General features: G+C 38.7%; 1 protein-coding gene across 2 annotated transcripts in view; it reads right to left on the bottom strand.

Moving 5' to 3' along the window:
- LRP5 (LDL receptor related protein 5) overlaps window positions 1–20,593 on the bottom strand; it is a 168,685-nt gene that overhangs the window by 105,405 nt on the left and 42,687 nt on the right. For both annotated transcript variants that reach the window (XM_085298442.1, XM_085298441.1), the window contains exons 3-5: window positions 6,657–6,854; window positions 2,678–2,874; window positions 396–527 (exon numbers count right to left, since the gene is read on the bottom strand). In XM_085298442.1, the coding sequence (XP_085154568.1) occupies window positions 396–527; window positions 2,678–2,874; window positions 6,657–6,854 (527 nt within the window). The remainder of the gene's footprint in view (window positions 1–395; window positions 528–2,677; window positions 2,875–6,656; window positions 6,855–20,593) is intronic.

A 20,593-nucleotide genomic window follows, 5' to 3' on the forward strand; every position in this document is an offset into this window, starting at 1 on the left:
AGGAGCAAACATCTGCCTATAGTCCACTACCCAAATGGGAGGAAGTCCTACAACAGCTTCCTTGCARTAAATTGCATCACCAATGGCCTTCACATACAACTTCACTCCTACAGAGAACTGACAAAACATAATATGGTCAAAAGGAACAAGAGCTTCCAATTATTGATGCAGTTCATGAGTCCAGTTCATAAAAATYACCCTCTGCGTGTTTAACTTGGTAGGAGACTTGGATACAAGATTCCTGAGTTCTTCACCTGGGCCACAGTGAAATTTCAGTGTGTAAGTAGTTCCTCTCAACTCACCTTGTTAAGACTCAACTTTTAAGCAACAACTTTTAAGTACCAAACCCAACTCAAGCTAATGCAGCTACTGTAGAAAAGCCAAGAAGTTCCTACCTGATTTGCAAGTCCTGCCGTCATCTTCTAGCTGCACACCCGTGGGACAGGCGCAACTGTAGAAGGGGTCTCTTGGAGACAGCAGGCACAGATGAGAGCAACCACCATTGTTTTCTTCGCATGGGGTATGAACTTCAAGAAACAAAAAARCAAAAACAATTTTTGTTTTTATTTTCTTCTTTTTACTGGAACCCTCAAGCCTTCCTCMCTCCATAAGGAAAAAATTACAGATCTGAACTGACTGACACCAGCTTTAGTGCTAAAAGACAGAAGAACCACAAAATAAGGCATATTTCATACTCACCCTCCCTCCAACAAAAGCAACTCTTGCGGGGTGTCTAAATGKAGATGCACATTCAAAAGATGTTCTTGAAAGAATTAGCAGCTCAGCACTTTCTTGCTAAACAGTTCTATCAATGTTTCTAAAGCTGCACATTGCTAAGAACTTTGGATACCAGTTACTTTGACAAAGTCTGGCCTGCTAAGCAGCATGAAAAAAAAGGACAGCCAGGGTTGTGAGTGGAGAAGTGTGCAGTTCTGAGAAAAAGGGAAAAGTCTAGGAATTTGTAAATTGCAGTAGTTCTGGATATTGGAAAGATCTTTTTTCCACCACAAACCTTTCACAGCAAGACATATTCCTGAATTACTAAGAAATACAGAAAGGCAACACACAAAGCCCTTTAGCTATTACTTCAACTTTAGGAAAAGTAGATTACAAATACTTCATCTTTCCTCACAGTTCCTCAGCAGTTTTGAAAGCTTAAGACTTTTTTTTTGGTTGGGGGAGGAGGAGGGAGGGAGAGCAGGCGGGAGAAGGTAAAGTCCTCTCGTTTACCTGGAACAAAAATGCAAGAGATGAAACTGTCTCCTTTAGTTATGGAGAACATTGTCAGCTTAAAAGAAAGAAAGAAAAAGACAACAACCACAGGCTATGCAAGATTTCTCCAAATCATCATGCTTTGAATGCGCATTTGAATTGCTTTAATATAAAAATACAAGATATACAGTTAATTTGGCTCCTGTTACTTCCACTGTCAGTCACAAACAGGGGAGAAAAAAAAAAAAAAGAGGGAGGAAAGAATCTGAACCTGATCTTAGTGAAGTCAGTGGCATCCGAGCTATTTTCAGCAGATGCTGTTTCCTTATGCACTACATTTTCTTTGTGATTGGCCCAGAAATACTATGACCCAAGGGCAGGACATTCCCTGAGCTAAGAGCAATGACAAGCATTCAGTATGCCAACTCCTACATGGAGCTCCRAGATAAACCAGGCTGCTGGGTAAACCTGACAGCCTCAGTGAAAACTTGCACCTGTTCCATCCCCAAGAGGATCTCCAGACTCCTTTTGTTTACTTTCAAATCTGTTTACTGACATCCTATACACTTTACCGTTCCTATAAACATTACTTTTAGGAAAGCAGCCTTTACACTTGGCCTAAATGAGTAAGCCCATCCGAATGGCAAGAGTATGTGTCCTAAGCAAGAGATGATTATTCCTATGGCTGTTGCATTATATGCATTTTCATTCTTGTTTTTCGATCTCTGCCTTTGCTTCTGCTACTCCTGATTCTCACAACCTTACCAATCAAGCCTAGACAAATCGCCCTTAGAAACCACATGCATACACAAAATACATACAGACTCTTTCAATTCTACATTCTCCACACATGGCTTCTATTGAAGAAGCATCATACACAAAGAAAAAGAAAATAGAAGCACAATATCTGTTTCCTATAAAAGCTAAGAACCAAGTCCCTCTCATACTTAAACACTCATTAACTGTTTGTTACATATTAAAGATAATCAGGATCAATTCTGGACAGCAGAAAATGTGTTCATAGGTGCAACATTATAACATTATAATATAATATATCATGTTATATTACATTATTATTTATTATTATTATATATTTCATTGACATATTTATTATATATGTAATGAGATGCATTTTTCAGCTGTCTTTAAAATAATGATATTTTAAAAGATGACAAGCAAGTTTATCATTCTCATTCAGATATCTAAACCGAAAGATGTCACTAAAACGCTGCACTGGATTTTGGATTTTATTACCAACTGGTGTGATAAATGAGYTCATATTGATTCAGGCTGGCATTTTCAAAGAACAGTAATGGTCTCAGGTACTCAAGCTTTGAAAAACTAATTCTTTGGCAAGGTTTTGAAACCCTAAAACTTGATTCACTAAACATTTTTATGATTAATGCTTTTCCTCATAAAAAAAAAGAACAGTCATTTGAGAAGCTTAGGGAAAAGTAAAACATACAGTATGGCTGTCGATCTGGACTCAAGACTTGGATGTCCATTGGTGAATATAGGGCACTCAGTATTTCTCTCCTTTTCTCTCCCGTCCTTTTGTTACATGCATGAATGGAGCGTGTCTGCCAGTCTGTCCAATACAAAGTGTCTCCAGACAATGTCAGTGCAAATGGATGAGTAAGACTACCTTCAACAACTTTTTGCCTAGATCAAAGAAAGAGCAAGGATTAACATACAGAGCTTCCACTAGATACATGTAGAAAAAATGTCTGTGTTTTAAAAGACTCATCTAGGAATTATCTTCTTTTAACAAACAGATTGGAACCAGTAATTCATCTCGTGATAAAAGTAGTAAGCACACAGAAAAATTCAGACAGTTTTTACAGAAATCTAGAAGAAATGCATATTTAATGAATTTACACACACACTGGTGTTCTGACATGGCAAACCAGTATTCAGAATTTTCATCATATAACTTTAAGAAAGGTAAAGTCTCAACATCATCCTGAAGGAAAGTGAGGAACATATTTTCATATACCTATAATCAGATCTGCATTTGCATTGTTTCCCTAGAGGTTAAAAAAGGTCAGCTACCACTTGACAGGGAAAGAATTCTGTTTCATTTTTATCAGCAATGGCAGCACCTGCATTTTCCTGGAAAAAAAAATCCCCCTCAAATTCTTCATATATTCACAAACGTTATGCACATAAAGGTCAGGTTTGCAAGACTGACATATGCAAACAAGTATTTGCAAGAAAAAGAACAATTCTTCTACCTTCTGTTTCAGAGGTGAAATTAAAACTGCTCTGAAATTTCTATCCTTCAAATTATACTAGTTCTCTCATCATAAAACACAGTTGAAAAAATAGAAATACGGGTTTCTCTTTCCCTTTCCACTCTCACCTTTGCTGTTACTTCTTTATTACTCGCAGCAACGGCTGAATTGAATTTCTAGTGTTGTAGCAGTTGTTTTCCACTATATATCTTCCCTATTTCTATCATTCTAGATATTAAGTTTCCTTCTCTCCCATAATTACATCTCTGGAACTATTGAAACAGTTCCAGTTGACATACTCATAGCTTGCTAACATATAAAAGACAGATTGCTCCACTAACTTTAATGCACTATGCAGAATGCAAATTTCCATTTTATTTGAAACCTGAAGTGATTCTGGGATAGAAGGAGTAAAAGTGTTTGAAATACCACAAGATTTCTTTGTTGACAAGTCAGGGTGAAATGTCATTTGCTCTGTTTAAAGAACAGAGGCCACCTCTCTCTCATACACCCATTCACACATTAAGCAGCCCACTTTTCTTCCAATTTGATTCCAAAGTTATTTTCAGCTTTGAAGAATAACAGAAGTCTACATTGCCACCAGAACCTAAAAAGAGTTCCAGCTTTCCGTTTCAACATTGAAAGTGGAAAGGAGAAAAGAATAAATAAAAAAAAAAAAAGTTTTTTTTTTAAATTCTTAAAATTCAGATCAATATTCATGAGGTCTTATAAATATGCATAACTTTTTAAGAAGGAAGTTTTATCATATAGTGACATAAAATATACATGAAAATATGCGCAGCTAAATGACATTAGCTATTATACTAGACAATGCTTTAAAAGTCCCCATACAGTTGGATAAATACAAAGACTTTTCCAGAATGCATCCTGCATTGGAATAGCCTGACACTAAGTGTGTATTTACTCCCTCCAACCATTGAAAGTAAAATACGCAAGAAACGTACATCAATGTATGAAAAGTGTTTTTGCATCCAAAATGGTGCATACATTAATTTTTCTCCTAAAATATCAATTTCATTTATGATACAGTATAAAACTGCATGGGGGTCAGGAACACAGAGGTGGACATGCACTAATCTGTCAAAAGTAATTCAGTCAGATTGCTAGGATTAGTGTATGTTCAAAAGACACCTTTCAGGTGGTCTTTCTCTTCCTTAATAAAAGCAAAATAAATTATTCTTACTAGTTACAACTTTAAGTTCTGATACAAACATGTTTTCAAGTAACTTTTAAACAATTTGTATGTGCACAAGAACTGCAGAACCAGACTGGTCCCCTCTGCTACCACTCCTAAACTACAGAAACATACTTACGTTATATGTTTGAAATTTTTGATTTTGAATTTTCAGATACCAATTTCTTTCGGTCTATGAATCGGCACCATGCCTCCATTATCTAGCTCTTACATAGCACTATCATAGATTCATAGAATGGTAAGGTTGGAAGGGACCTCTGGAGAGGACTATCTAGTCCAACCCTCAGTGTAGCCCATATGGGGACTGAATCCGCGACCTTGGCATTAGCAGCACCACGCTCTAACCAACTGAGCTAAACCTATCAATGGAACTGAGTGTTTTATAAGGATGAGAGTGTTTTACAAAGGATGTCAATAATGTCATCCATCTTTTATGAGTATGAGAATTGGGTATAAAATACATTTCTGTTCAAAAAAAATTAGAAAAGACCATGAAAAACGCAGTATTTTGGTGGAGAGGCATATTACTCTATTACACGGATATACATAAAAAACCTCTCAATTTTCATCAATGCAAAGTGAGAAGAGAGAATTTTTAGATGCTTTAAAATACATAGATCATCTGCCCTATATAGAAGTCATTGTAATTTCCAATTTGCCTTAGGGGGTTGTTGACACACTGCGATAGCGACCTTCAGACAAGTCACCRTTCAAATTGTGTTTTACCATATTTCAGCATTCCTCTGTTTATTTCCTCAGAGCTGATTTCTTTAGAATGAGTGCCAAAATATCAGCATCCAAAGCTGTGTTTCAGGACAAGAAGATTCAAGCTGGATAATGGAGTTCTCAATATTTCTATTCTTTACTTCAGCGCAAAGCAATAGATTCCACTCCCTTATGTAATGGCAACAATTATCTAATTTGCTTTTTAGAAAACTCATTACTTTATTGCAGGAATACAGTGTCAGTTTCTTTTCAGGAAAAGAATAGCAAATTACATCAATAGAAATGATGCACTGCAAGGCCACTATCAATCAATGAAACCCAAGCATTTACTTTGRCCTTTCTTGAACACCAAAGCCTGTGACCCAAATAGCTGGGCAGGCCATATTTAAGGCAGCATCATTCTGGTTTTCTCATCCAATCAGACCAAGCAGCATTTTATTAATCATATGTAAATCAGTTGCTGTGGAACACTCAGTAAACCAACTATTCAACAGACTATTCCTTTAAACTACCTGAAGACCAGAGCCAGTCCAGGATGCAGAAACTTGCTTCCTTGGCAGGACATTTCACAGGCAGATGACATTAGGCCTTCAGGACTTGCACAACCTACCCATCAACCAGTGGAGAGAATTTAAGGTTCAAACTGAAACATCTAGGTCTGGCCTGTCTGAAGAGTCACCTCTCTCTCTCTCTCTCTCTCTCTCCAGTCGCCAAAGCCAATATGGACATTGGGACCAGAGCCCACTGAACAAAATAGCCATGCTGTGCTTTCTACTAAGCCTTAAGGAAAAGTAACTTCCAGTTAACTCAGTCTGAAATAAGCTGAATTTAGTTGATTTATAGGCATGCACAAAGAACATCTTTGGATAGGGCCAAGGATAAGCATCTCTYAAAATACTGTTGAAAAAATTACAGTAACAATATTGTAAAATCCTAGTAGCACTAGTTAAATGTTAGATTGCCTAAGGTCACTGATAAGCATCTCATTATTTTAAAGATAAACATGAACCTAAAGAAGAAAAACCATGCTGTAGAAGGCAGCTATGAACAGTCTCCAGTGAAATGATGATGCAAACACTTACTTTCACTTTAAAAATTAGTTTTATGAGCATGAGAGGCTGTTTTATTTTTGCAAGGTTATTAACAGTTGAGTTCAGCAAGAACAATAAGGTTCTGACATTATTCTAGATTACTGTAAATGACTCAGTTCAAAATGAATGCTGGAGGAAAAATGATCCACAACATAGTATTAAGTAAAGGACACTTACCTAAAGGAACCATCCAAATTTGCTCTATGAATGAAACTCAGTTTTGCATCAGCCCAGTAAAGTTTCTGCTCATCAAGATCTATTGTGAGTCCATTTGGCCAATAAATATCTGAATCAACAATTATTTTTCGGGTGCTGCTGTCCATTCCTGCTCGTTCTATTCTGGGGGTTTCACCCCAGTCAGTCCAATACATGTATCTGAAAAAAAGAAAGCAGAGATRCAAACAAATTAAATCACAATAAATGGTTGGCTTTAGGAACAGAAGGAATAACAACTCTTTGTAAATCCCAGAAAGGTTTGGTTTTATTTTTGCTTCTTTTCYGTTCTACCATACAGATCTATACACACATACACAGATCTGTACACCCTCAAAACATGTTAACATACAACAATTCAAACCACAACTGAAGAGGGTGGAAGGAAAGTCCTTTAYGAGATTGTCTTTCAGTAGTATTGCCTCTACATAACGTATTACCATTATCTTTCAAAGTTGGACAGCAGCCTGGTTGTTACAAGCATTTACAACTGCAGATCATGCTTGCATGCCCAGTTATTTCAACTTAATATCCTAAAATCACATTCAGAAACAACCAATTACCCACCTAAGTAAGCAATTTCCACAAGGACTAAAATTGAACTTCCTTTTTAAAGTCTGGTAGACAGGAAAGAATAGAGTTAAGTGACCTGAAGTTCATTTCTGTCAATAAATTAAAATAAGAATGTAGACAGACTTAGAATGACACCAGATTAAGATTTTGGACGCTTTTCCCTTTTTCAATCCCTGCTGCATTTTCCCTGTCATTTCACCTAACCACGTGRAGCCAATTTAAGTAGTCTAAATTGAGACTTTAGCAGCAGTTATCAACTGGAAAGGACCAGATCAAAACGGAGCAGCAACACGGAAAGTCTCCATGAGAAGTTGAGGGTGCAGTCAGGAGAAAAACTGTCCAATCAGAAGAGGACACTCAGCTGGCAGCTGGTAAATATTACCTAGAGAAATATATTCAGGTTGCAGATTAGTCATGCCAGGGGTACAAACGCAAAACAGCTGTTCCTATGCATAACCACCTCAGGCCAGTCTCTCAAACACAACAATATTGCTTTCCCCATGCCAATACAGCCATTTCAGCTCTGCCTGTGTTAGCAAGGCTTTGACCTGAACAAGCTCTCAACCACATTAGTCAGGTATCTTCCCTAGTGCTTTATTAGACCAGTAGCATTGGACTGGTGCCAGCCAGGCATTTGCACTGACTTACATGTAAGCTAAGTCCTGTTACCACTGGCACTCTGAAAGCAGAGCGAAGAGGCATCTATTTGGTCTTGCAGAGCCCACACTTAACCAGAGTTTCCATAACTTGGTTTATTCTAGCACCTCAGATCTGAAGAATACAGCACTAGCTATGCAGTTGTGCTACAAGCCTCAGAGGAGAGAAATGAATGTGCGTTCTGATCACATGGGAGAACAAAAAGCTTCATGCCTTCTTTTACAAAAAAGAATGGTGTCCACTCTGGGAACAATGAGGAAACATTTGTAATTGCTGTCATGTTTCTCAGCTTCTGCACAATGCCCTGCTCTCCCGTTAGTAAAAATAAATAAATAAATAATAAATAAGTAAATAAATAAATAAAAGATGCTCAGCTGTAAGCTGCAGTAGCTGCCTCACAGGCAGCTGCGCCATCATCTCAGCAAAGGAGGAAGAGACAGCTGTACAGTTATCCCAGGCACACGTGCCTCAGAATAAACTCAGGCTTAAAAGGCTCTGGTCTAGATGTACATACTGCATCCTGATTAAGCCAGACTTCCAGTTCTAGCACAGCCTTAGGCATACCACAAGARCTTCTCCTGTTCTGAGCCACAGCATTTATTTAAACCATTCTGCTCATAGCAGCATATATCATTATTAGCCTCTGTTTATTCTGTTGGGGAGGAGGCTCCTTTATATATAAAACCATATATGTATGGGTCAGCTGCTCCTGAAGAAGCAGAAGCAGCAGCTGAGCTGCCACAGTTCACAGGCGAAYGTATGAATGTAAATTGCCATTCATTTTGGTTTTCCTTAACAAGTCAGTCTGTAATTTGTGGCAGTTCAGGCTGGGTGATGAAGCAGCTATTGACAAACAACTGAAGCCAGAGAAATGCAGACACAAAAGAAACTATCTGCACAAGCAGCTGGGGAATCAGGCTGACAAACTGATCTGACCAAATATCTATTTTTGGCCAGATCATTTTTCAGTCAAATTAGTTCTCTGATCTGGCTCACCTGTAGTAGCTTGAAATATTTGAAGGACACCTGGAACCACCCCTGCAGAAATGAAGAAGGACAAAAGGAGCAGGGGACAGAAACAACACCCAATACAGCTGTCCCAACATCAGCAGTCCCTGTTCCTGCAGGGAATCCCAYAATTTCTGCACTTGAATTTTCAGACTATAAAACCAAAGTATTTCCTCCCTCCTACATCTTCCCTGATTTACAGGGCTATAACTCCACTAAATTCACTGGAGCATCTTCAGTAGATCTTGGATGGGGCACAAATTATTAAAAGGAACACACCCAAAGACAACGCAGGAACCATCTTGGACCAGCATTATCTTCTAGATCTATTCAAGGCTAGTAAAAGGTAACTTGYCTTGAAAATGGGACTAACCACTCTCAGATTAGGCTATTGTTCTCTTTAATACAAATTAAACTGGCCTCYTGAACACCCAACCAAGACAAGGCTATTTTGACATATCTTCACTGCTCTGAAGGACAGCTTTCATGCCAAAACATCCAAGCTCAAATTCACGTTAATTTAGTTATTCCTTAAGACTAATCCAGTAATCAATTTGGAACAGTTGAGAATCTGTCTGTAAATGTAAAAAAAAAAGAGAGAGAGAGAGAGAAAGAAAAAAAAGAAAAGAAAAGAAAAAAAAATCTGGCTATTAAAAGTTGACTTTGGGCTATATCATACAGCTATGACAATCCTGCACTTGTATACGTAARCGCACAAATGCAGACTATGTAGGAGTTTACACCAAAATAACTGCCACAATTTCTGATTTAAAAGCAAAACTAAAAAAGATAAAACTAGCTAAGTCAAATTAAACATTAAAAGCASTCTGAAACAAAAAGGATGAACAAATACCCCAAACGCACCAAAAATTACCCTCGAATAAAAGCCCTCTCCTCAAGTCTCTCACTAAGAGAGGCTTACAGCTTGCCCTGAAGCTCAATGAAGTCAGGTGAAGAAGTCTGTAAGCCACAGGGCCCCACTGAAGTATTTTCTGTAAGCAACTGTCTTTTTTAGGATATTAAAGGGGCTCCAGCTCAACATCCACCCCTTCGCYGCAACCTGTGGCTCTATTTCATAGCTGATGTGGTTTCCCATGGGGGAGACCCATGACTACACCGAGATTACCGGACAAAACTAGCACTTTCAACTTCACACATGATTCAGAACTACACCCCTGTCCTTTAGCTTGCCGACARGTGCAACCCTCACCCCTCAGTAATGTGCAGGCCATCCAAAGGTCTGCACAGTACTGTAAGAGTAAGAGACTCCCCCCMAAAAAAGGCTAGCAGGATGAAGATCTATTTAGCCACTAGTCCCAGAGCACTGCTGCTTAGGCAGCGGAAGTAAAAAGTAAAGGCAGCAGCTGTGCAGCTAAAGCTGCTTATCCAACTCCCCCAGAGAGGCATTGCCCTGCAGCCCTCCCTAGGCAAGTCAGCTCCACTGGCAAATCAGCGCCTTGGACTCTACAACTGCTAGGGCAGTCCCTGGGATCCTTCTTCTCCCACCATATCAGCTAGGCTGTTTTGACTTTTTTTGGTCAAATAACTCAAGGCACAACCCAGCAGCTGACACGAGACACTAATAGGCCATAAAATGTTTTAAATGCCTGTCTTCGTGGGATTTTCAAGAACATGCAGTGTCAAAATTTCCTTTTTTACTCTCCTCTATTTTATAAAAGTGACAAAGCCAGTTCAAACCAAATTAAGCATAAATATTATGCTTGCTGAGATATCCTACACTGAGAATCAGCTGAAACAGAATTTTTCTGGGTAAGTAATAAATCCTGGCAAAAATCCATGGTTATTATGGAAAGAATGACACAAGCTTAGGTACAGCAGCACTAGCAAACTCCTCTGGAACAACAATACTACAGCAAGAGTTTATCAGAAGAGTCAGAACACTAAAATAGGTCAGGATAGGGCTGGGAAACAAGCTCCCAAATCCTCAGGCTTTCTAAGGAAGTGACATGCTCACAAATCTAGTTACACACTGTGGAAAACTGCCACTGAGAGGGTCTTTTACTACTAGTATCATAGCTAACCAAGCAACAGCACCAAGGAAAAGGGATAGGGGGAAGAGGAAGAAGAACAGCAAGAAAAGGGAAATTTACCCAGAAAAAAGGGAAACTCTCAGCCAAGCAAGCTAAAGGAAAGTAACAATTCAATGAGACCACAACTTGTAAACTAGAAAATTAATAATAATAATCATTCAGGATATTTATTTAGTATAAGTGGATATAGATGTGCCTATTTGTAGGTCAAGCTCCACAAGAAAAAAACTGCAGGGCTGGGGGAACAAACCTTACTGTGATTAGTTAGCAATAGAAAGCCAAAAGTTTCATATCTACCTGTAAAATAACCCATGGATCTGCTACAGAAATTTAGAGTCTTCTATCAAAACTACAGAAATCTCTTCAAGTCCACAGGGCTCATTGGAGAATGATGAGCCTCCCCACAATTAAGTATTTTAACAATGTCCAGTAATAGCTATTATATATTTCAGTTTGCATCTTCAAAATGTGCCCAGGAAACAGGAACAATCCCCCAGTAGATATTTTTGGTTGTATTTGGGCAGGAAAGGAAGAGAAGGGAAAGAGAGAAAGGCAGAAAAGAACACGACAAAAAGCTGGAGTAAAGTGGCTTATCACAGAAAAATCAAGTTATAGCTACAATGTTTTATTGTCAAGTGTAATAGTTACATACTGCATTCTGTGAGAAAATGATTTTAATTAATCTGATATTAAGAATGTTTAAGCCAGTTAAAAATACATCATTTAGGAGACTAGAGTGACAACTGAGACACACATGTACAAGAGGGGAAAAAAAGAAAAAGAGGATAATCTCATAAAAATGGGTGACTTWAAAAAAAAAAAATGCTCAGAAGCCCACATTTCTGTCTGTCCTCAGCAGAAACCTTGAACTTCAAAACAGTCTTACCATCATCAGGAGTTTTACTGACATCTGATGTTTTTGGTTTGGTTTTTGTTCTTCAAATCTACCCTTGTTTGCTGGTGTCCCATATGTTAGTAACCCTTCAGTATATTTTTAATTTTTTAAAAAAAGTGAAATGAATTGGATATTTAGCCCAGAGAGGATTTCAGAAGCATTCAATAGAATATGCAAAGAATGYCAGTCCAATATTATCTGTGCTATTAAAGTGCTTTCCACTATGGGAGATTGTTGAAAAGATGTATGTTCAACAATAATGGAGAGCCTCCTCTGTGTASTTAGGTAGGGCTTTTTGGTTTTGTTTTTCAGAAACAATTATAGTTTTAAACTTCCTTGGGCTAGGGAACATTGACAACTGTAAGGAGCTAAAAACACAAAACCCAGTATCTTAGCACACATTAGATCAACTGTGTTTTAAAGGCTGGCATTTGGCATCCCAGGAGTTTTGTATCCCATCTGGGCAGCAACAGGTCAATGAAAGCAGAGCAACATTGAGATTATAAATGAAAATAAAAACATTTTTTCTAAAGAACCAATTAGAAAAGTAAGCAAAATTCACTGCTAAGCAACTATCGCAAATCAATACTCTTAAAAGAAAAAACACAGAGCACTACAGAAGCACAGAATAAAAAGTAGTTTTGGGACAATCTCTCTCCTTATTTTATCCAGTTCTATGGGGATGCTTAAGTGCCATTTACTATGCTCCCTTACTGGGATCTACCCTTTACCTCCAGACCTTTTTCATTATTATTGGGTTTTTCTGGCCTTGAGAGAAAGCAAGAGAGAGACATTAACCTCTAATAATTATTTCATAACAATTGCACCAATTCTGTCCCTAGGGTTAATCATACTTTGCTACACCAAACAGACAGCAGGAGAAAAGCAGAGCAAAAGCCAAAGCTTCATCAGTGAGAAGATATAAACATATGCTTCTTTCTGATCACACAACTGCTAACAGATCATCAAGTCCATAATTCAGTAGCCAAAAGCTTGCAGGACTCAGTGGAGTTTGTAAGATTCAGTTACTCATCTATTAATAGTAGTAAGCACAGTAGCTCCAAACTTCACTACCAAGCTTTCTAGTCAGTAGACATGCAGCCCAACCACAGTCAGCAAGCCACTGGATTTTGCCTTATACTTAATTACCACATTGAATCAGGATTTAAACAGTGCTTCAGTAGCATCAGAAGAATGAGACCGAAAGGCACCTTCTGAAATAAACTGCACCCCAGTGGCCTTACTTTTGCCCACTTAACTCATTTTAAAATTCCAGATGCAAGAGCAAAACCAGGATGGAGACCATATTTCCCCTCAGTTTTAAAGCTTATTTCCTGGTACTTTATCCCTCTTGTCATCATTTTTGACAAGAGTAGAAATCACAACCATGCCCTCAAAATAGCCAGTCAGCAATCTGAGCTGGAAGCTATCATTGGTGGGATTGCCCCCACCACTGCCCTGTTTCCATCCAACACTGTTTCCATCTCCCCAAATACAGTATCTCATTGTCAAATGTTATTCAACCTGCTTATACAGAAAGGGCCAATTGCACAGATGATGTAAATCAGCACAAACCTCTCTGATTTCGACGCTCACACAAGACCAGGGCATAAAACAGGAGTTTACAGGAAATTGCCATGAAGTTTGGTTCCTGCACATTTAAAACTTACTTCCTCCATCCTATCATATAAGTTACAAAAAGAAAACAAAAGAAAAAAAAAAAAAGAGTAGAAAAGCCCAGGAATGAAAAGTTGCGGAATTGACAACAGTGATCAGAAATATCAACAGCTAAACTCAGCTGCTGAATGACATAGTGCTGATCATCAAAAGAAGGGAAAAGGCTATCCTTACATAGCATTAAAATGCAAATTACTTGCTCAAGTTATCTTATATTTTACAAGCACTGAACTTTGCAAACTGGATGTTCTTTACAAAACACACAGCATCAAAAGATGTTTTTACTCCAAATCAAGAACGTGTACCCTATACGTAACCCTAACCCATGTTCAAAGACATATATTTAAAATAAAACAAACATACATCCGAAGAACCACCTCTCCACTACAGCCTTCCTACAGCAGTTCTTTAATTTTCACAGGTTTGCTCTTTTAATAAAAAGATATGTATTTATACACACACACACACACAAACATATATACAGTATAACATTTGGAGACCGAGAAGGAAGATGAAACATGGTTTCTTATCAACCAATACATGGTCGCATACTATTACAATGAAGTGCTTTCAAAGAAAGATCATCTCTTTCCCTGCTCTCCCATATAGAAAAGAATAAAATGCCCTAGCGATTTCTCAACGGTAAACAAGCATGTATTCAACACAGCTTCAACAGCCTGTTAAAAAAAACAGGTTACATGACAGAGCAAAAAGCTGAACGGTCCTTGGAGAGAAGGTGCAAACAATCTCAGAACTCTCAAAAAAAAAAAAACTTTCAAATATATTAAGCTAGAGGAGGTGGTCAGCAGTAAGGAGATGTTTACTGCAGCATTCAGTGGGGTTAAGAACAGAATTCTCAACTTGGAATGCGATCAGACTGCAAATCTCTCCAGTACTTTGAGAAAAGCAAACTGCACTGATAGAGTTTCCTGGAGAGAGAGAAAATAAAAGGAAGGAGTCGCATGTGCTTTGTGTGTTATGATAAAGCACCTTGCCCTCAAAAAATGTCTAGCCCATTCTTCTTATTCAAAAAGCTCTAGAGAAACCAGAAGAACAGCCATAAAAAGCTAAAATGAGTCCTCATATTCCTTTTAAATACTTCTCACAGTCAGCAGATAAGGTGCAAGAAACACAAGCAACGTCACATATTCTTCCTAGACATACCTGAGAAGAGATGAAGAAATACAATATTTAAAAGATATGATCTCATATTGACAGCACTTTCCAAGCAACTCAGCATCATAACACCACTCTAAGATAGTCCAGGAAATCACAGAAAACAAGCTGGGAAAGGATTGTGGGAGACTGAGAGCCCTACTCCAGAAAGGCCCCATTTTCACAGAATCACTGAGGCTGGAAAGAACTTCTGGAGATCATCTAGTCCAAACCCCGCTGCTCAAAACAGGGTAAAGCAGAGTAGGTTGCCCAGGACCATGTCCAGTCAGGTTCTGAATATCTTCAAGGGTGGAGACTCCACAACCTCTCCTGGCAACCTGTTCCAGTTTCTGACCACTCCCTCAGTGAAAAAGAGAGTTGTAATGTTTAAATGAAGCTTCCTGAATTTTAATTTGTGCCCATTGCCTCTTGTCCTTTCACAGGGCACCACTGAAAAGAGTCTGCCTCCATCTTTACTCCCCTCCCATCAGGTATTTATACATGCTGATAAAGTCTCCCAAGCCTTCTTTTCTCCAGACTAAACCATTGCACACCTCCCAGCCTCTCCTTGTATAAGACAACCTTCAGCCTCTTAATCATCTTTGCAGCTCTTTGCTGGATTCACTCCAAAAGGTACATGTCTCTCTTGTACTGCGGAGCCCAGCATCGGACAGGCTCCAGATGTGCTCTCACAAGCACTGAGTAGAGGGGGAGGACCATCTCCCTCAACCTGCTAGTGATGTCCTTCTGTCTGTCTTCTCTGCTGCAAAAGCACACTGCTGGCTCAGACTCAACTTACAGAGTATTAGGACCCCCAGGTCCTTCTCTGTAAAGCTGCTTTCCAGGTAGTCAGCCCATAGTATGTACTGGTACATGAGGCTGTTCCTCCCCAGATGCAGCATTTTGCAAGGATTTTGCACAGGCAAAAGCTGAGGTCCCACATTCTGGCACTTTATCCAAGGCCACATAATGAGAAAAGCATTAGAATTAGGCCTCTAAAAGAAGAGGAATCTAGTTCCCCATCCAATGCTCAAACAACTGGAAGACAGCTTTTTAACTTGGGCAAACAGCAGCAATTCCTACCCAATGCTTCAGGTAGAGATCAGCTGTTGTGTATCAGCTGCTGATCCACCGTTTACAATGCAGCTTGCTACAGCAATCTGAAATAAGTGCTGGTTCACCATAAAATGCCATTTCCATAGTGGGAAGGGAAGCAAGAATCATCTCCAGCTAATCTCTTCCTGCTCAGAGGTCAGAATCCCAGGAATATGAGCATGCATCAGGCCATGGAGCACTGGAGGAACTGTAGATAAAAGATTTCTCAGACTGTGGTTCATTGATAAGTTATCTTTTGGAATAAATCTGACTTCAGCTACTTCTGCCTCCACTTCACCATTGTCCTCTCAGGAAACCATGTTTCAACTAGACTGACACCACAGTTAGCAAAGCAGTATTATAAAATAAATCAGGAAACTGATTTCCTTAAACAAACGGCGTGCAACATTTTCAAAGGCATCAAAACTTTTTAAACATGATAGTTCCTTGAACTCATTCACAACACAAGACAGAAACCTTGTGCTAGCATAACTGAAGGAGGAAAAAGGGGAAGAAAAAAAAATGAGCAGAGGGCTGGAATTCCTTTTCCTCAGGGAAACACAAAAGCTACAGCTCACACACTGTCTGGACAGCAATCGCAGGTGATAAAACGAATCAGGATGCTTTGCAGCTATGCTAGTAGCTGCAGACCCCCAGCTGGGAGATCCTGACCTATCTAAGCCTATGTCACACAACAAAAGAATCAGTGAGTTTATTTGGGGAGGGATTGCTAATCTGCCAAACAAATACACAATCACAGCATTTTACTAGCCCAAGGTCACAAAGAAAAACTGCAGCAGAGTTGGAAATTGGGATAGTATCTTTTAAGATTAAATTTAATATTCAACTTAATGTCCATCAGCACCCCAGCTCCTTTTTCCTTCATTAAAAAAAGATCCTTTTAAGAAAGGGAAAAGATAGTCCAGATCTCACAACATTAACTCATTTTAAGGTACTGCAGCACTTCAAAAATCAGAGGAGATCCACCTAGTAAAAGGTGCAGAATAAACTGACAAACTCTCTCCCCATCAGCTTGCAGAGGTATCTCCCTCTCTCTGGTGATTAGTGAGGGAAGTCATCCTATTTTTAAACAAACAAGCAAATAAACAACTATTTAAACATGCATTCAACAGGTTGCATGGAAAATTTCTTTCTTCATCTTAAAATATTGCTTGCTTTTACATGAAAAAAAACATACTTTAACATACTTCAAGTTAAACAAGCCACACATCCATGATCATCAGAATGGTGTGAGTCCAGCCATATCAGTGTGCTATGTATGCCATCATTTCCACATCATCACATAGAAATCCAACCTCCACACCTCTTCAGCTCTAGAGCCAGTAACAAAACCAAAGCTATATTCCTGACTTCAAAAGAGAAGCACAAAGCAACACACGTTGGCATTGAGACAACTGAAGCCATCCCGTCGTTGCACTGATTAATGCCTTCTGCTCAGCTAAAAATGGTGCAGAAATAAAAATAAAATAATAATTTTTTTAAAAAGGTACGAATCATATGGCTTCTGAACTACTTAAGAAGGCTAAAAGCATTCAGGGCAAAGGAGCCTCAGTAAGGGAGATTCAGCCCCTTCATTAGCATATAAGGGATCACAGAATTTGAGAGAGTGCTTAATGGGAGAAGGAGTTTTCTGAGGTTATTAAAGACATCTACAGACTTCCATTTCTTCCCCAAGCAATTTCAGCTGGAAAAAAATCCCACTTTCTTCTACTCCCTCTAAACAGGCAGCTCTACTCCCAAATGAGGCAAATGGTTTTTGAATAATTTATGCCCTTTAGTCATACCTATGAGCAGGAAGGCAGGGAGGGGAGGGGGACAAAAGAGAACGATGAAACATTTACAGAGAGGCTGTCACCGTCAAGGGCACCCATCTGAAAATTAGAGTAAATAACACTTCCCACAAGAACTTCAAGTTGCTCAGGCATGAGACTATTTGCAGCTATTTGGCCACACAACGTATCAAAAGCTTTCCAACTACCAGAAATTACAGCCATACCAAGAGACTGGATATGACTCGTAATCAATTATATGGTTGAGTACTTTTCTTACATTATAAGAGAACAACCATGCTACTTATACATTCATCCCCATTGCAGTGTTTCAAACAATTAATCAAAAGCTTCAAAATAATTGTATACTTCAAGTTAATTACTTAGACACATAGGATATAAGTTAGATTCTGCCTTTCTAGGTAGAGGTAATCCAGAGTTCCACTCAAAACAAGGTCATCTTCTGCATTTTAACCAAGTAGCCACAAACAGAAGATGCTCAAAAGCACAATCTTTACCCACACCACATTTAATTTTTTTCTTCTCTGATATATTTAATAGTCACAAGTTTGTATGAGTATTCTGCCTCCTCTCAATGGTTTCAAAAGAGATAAGCTCAGACTGATGATATACTGCTAAAATATGTCACCATACAAAGCAATTTAAACCAAAATATTCAAAGCCTCAGTCCAGCACAGCACATACAAACATAAGCTTTGGCATACAGATGAACCCAATGATTTCAGAACAGGAAAGCCAACATACTTAACCTTAATCATGCAACATAGTATGTGGGACCAAGTTCTTGGTGAATCAGCGCTAAACACCTCCAGGGCTTTTCTTAAGCGCAGCTGTAAACACAATTGTGAATTATATAAGAACAGCAACAGGTCTGTCTCACACTGTATTGTGACACTAAGGAAGCCACTGGATTATCAGCCAGGTACACTCGAGACCTTCAATTCAGACTGTAAACTAAGAGCTTTCTAATTCTAATAGCTATCCCTTCTGAATACATTTTTATACCCCATACTTGTCACACTTAGTCATCGCATCCTTTTCTTCAGTGGTAAACTGCACCTTATTAGTCAAGGGCAGTCATTGCTTAATGATTTTAGCTAATGTACATAAGCAATCTGAAGAAGTTAGACTAAACCAGGGAACACAAATACTTCTGTAACACTATTCAGAACCTGACTAGACTTGTTGTAACCTCTGAACTAATGACCATTCTGCAATATGCCAAAGCTGATGATTACTAGCTTTATCCTTTGTACCCAACAATTTTTAATTGCTGTTTTCTAATTTGCATCTTTCTCATTTCCTTCCTTGAAAGCTTCTGTYGTTCCAAAAAAGAGAAGGCTGGTACATAAATCAACTTAGCTACCGTGCTGCCCTACTGGCACTCCCATTGTCCAACAGAACAAAATATCTTTCATGCCGTGGTATTAAGAACTAAAACGAGGGAGGAAATATAGAAAGATGCAAATAGGTTTGCAGCTTTCCTCTGCAATTCCTTCAGCCAATCAAATGATTTTAAAGGTCCTTGCTCTCCTCCTTGACAAACACCCCCAGCACTCATTTCTACAAATCACTCTAGGGAGAGCATGGCAGCTCAGGTATGCCAATTCAACAAACCCAGTAACTACGCCAAGCCAACAGTGCTGTTACACACACACAAAAGGTATACAAGACAGCACTTTTCTGGACTTTTTTTTTTCTTTACTTTTTCTTTAAAAACCATTTCATGGAGGTCTGAAGCGCAAAGCTTCAGACGGCAGATGGGGCAGAAACTTCTTAAGTAGTATGCTCTACTGAATCAATGGTAACACAGAAAATACAGACTAAACTTGAACAGCAAACTTGCCACAGCCTTCACRCAACAGGAACAACTTCAAGATTTTTATTAATCAGAGTAGATGTTTCTAATAAATCGCAGGCTTTAATGTCAACTAATTCGTCCRAGTTGAAATAGTGTCTCAAATTTACCTCCATTAGCACTTAGCAGTGAACATCAGGTCTGCTGATGCATTACAGTTTCTCAGAATCAGAGCCGTGCATTGCAAGTTAAAGGCAGCAGAGTCTCATGTTTTAGATTCAGAGGTCCTAGACTTAATGTCCCTTGTAAACAAAAATTCTAGGCTGTTAAGATCCAAGATCTTCGCTACATAATTGAAAATTAATTCACTTGTTTTGACTATGTGTTCACACATTTAAATAAAATAAAATAAAATAAAATCTTTAGAGGRAACTAAAGTTTCCTTGCCTGAACACACAGTAAGCACTTGTTACTGAAATGCTTTGTTGTTCCTTCACGCAACATTTGTAATGTTTTGGTTCTTTTCACTTGGCCACACAAGATCTTTCTTTAGGCTCAAGTAAAACTTTACATACACCAACTTGAGTTTTCTTAGAAATTGTTGTGCCAAAAAACACAGAAATACTTGAACAGAAACTGCAAACTCTAACTTAACAAAACAGACTACTGAATCTCGCACCAACTGTTTACTTAGCAAGAATATAGAAATGCTGATGTTTTCCAAAACAGCATCAAGAATTTAGCCACATGTCTTCYGCTAAAATAAATTCAGCTTCACATACAACCCTGTGATCAGGTCTGGGATCACAGAATCACACAGAATGGTTGAGGTTGGAAGAGACCTCTAGAGATCATCTAGTCCAACCCCCTGCTGAAGCAGTGTCACCTATAGCATGTTAGACAGGATCACATCCACATGGGTTTTAAATATCTCTAGAAAAGGAGACTCATATGGATCTGGACRCTCAGACCAAATTGGCAGGGAACCTACAGAAAAATGTTTTGTGCTGTCCACTTACTTTGTTTCCTTGAAATTGAGGACAAGCTAAGTGGTGTATCACATTTTCAGTTTCTCTTGATTCCAAGAACTCATCATAGATCCCGCAAGAAGGCTTTGAGGTGCCATGAAAAGAGTGCCATGTTATGTATTAAACAACTGCCTATTATTATGATACTCTCTA

Source organism: Rhea americana, unplaced genomic scaffold (assembly GCF_003343005.1).
Source record: "Rhea americana isolate MKP2758 unplaced genomic scaffold, rheAme1 scaffold_139, whole genome shotgun sequence".
NCBI classification, from domain to species: Eukaryota; Metazoa; Chordata; class Aves; order Rheiformes; family Rheidae; genus Rhea; species Rhea americana.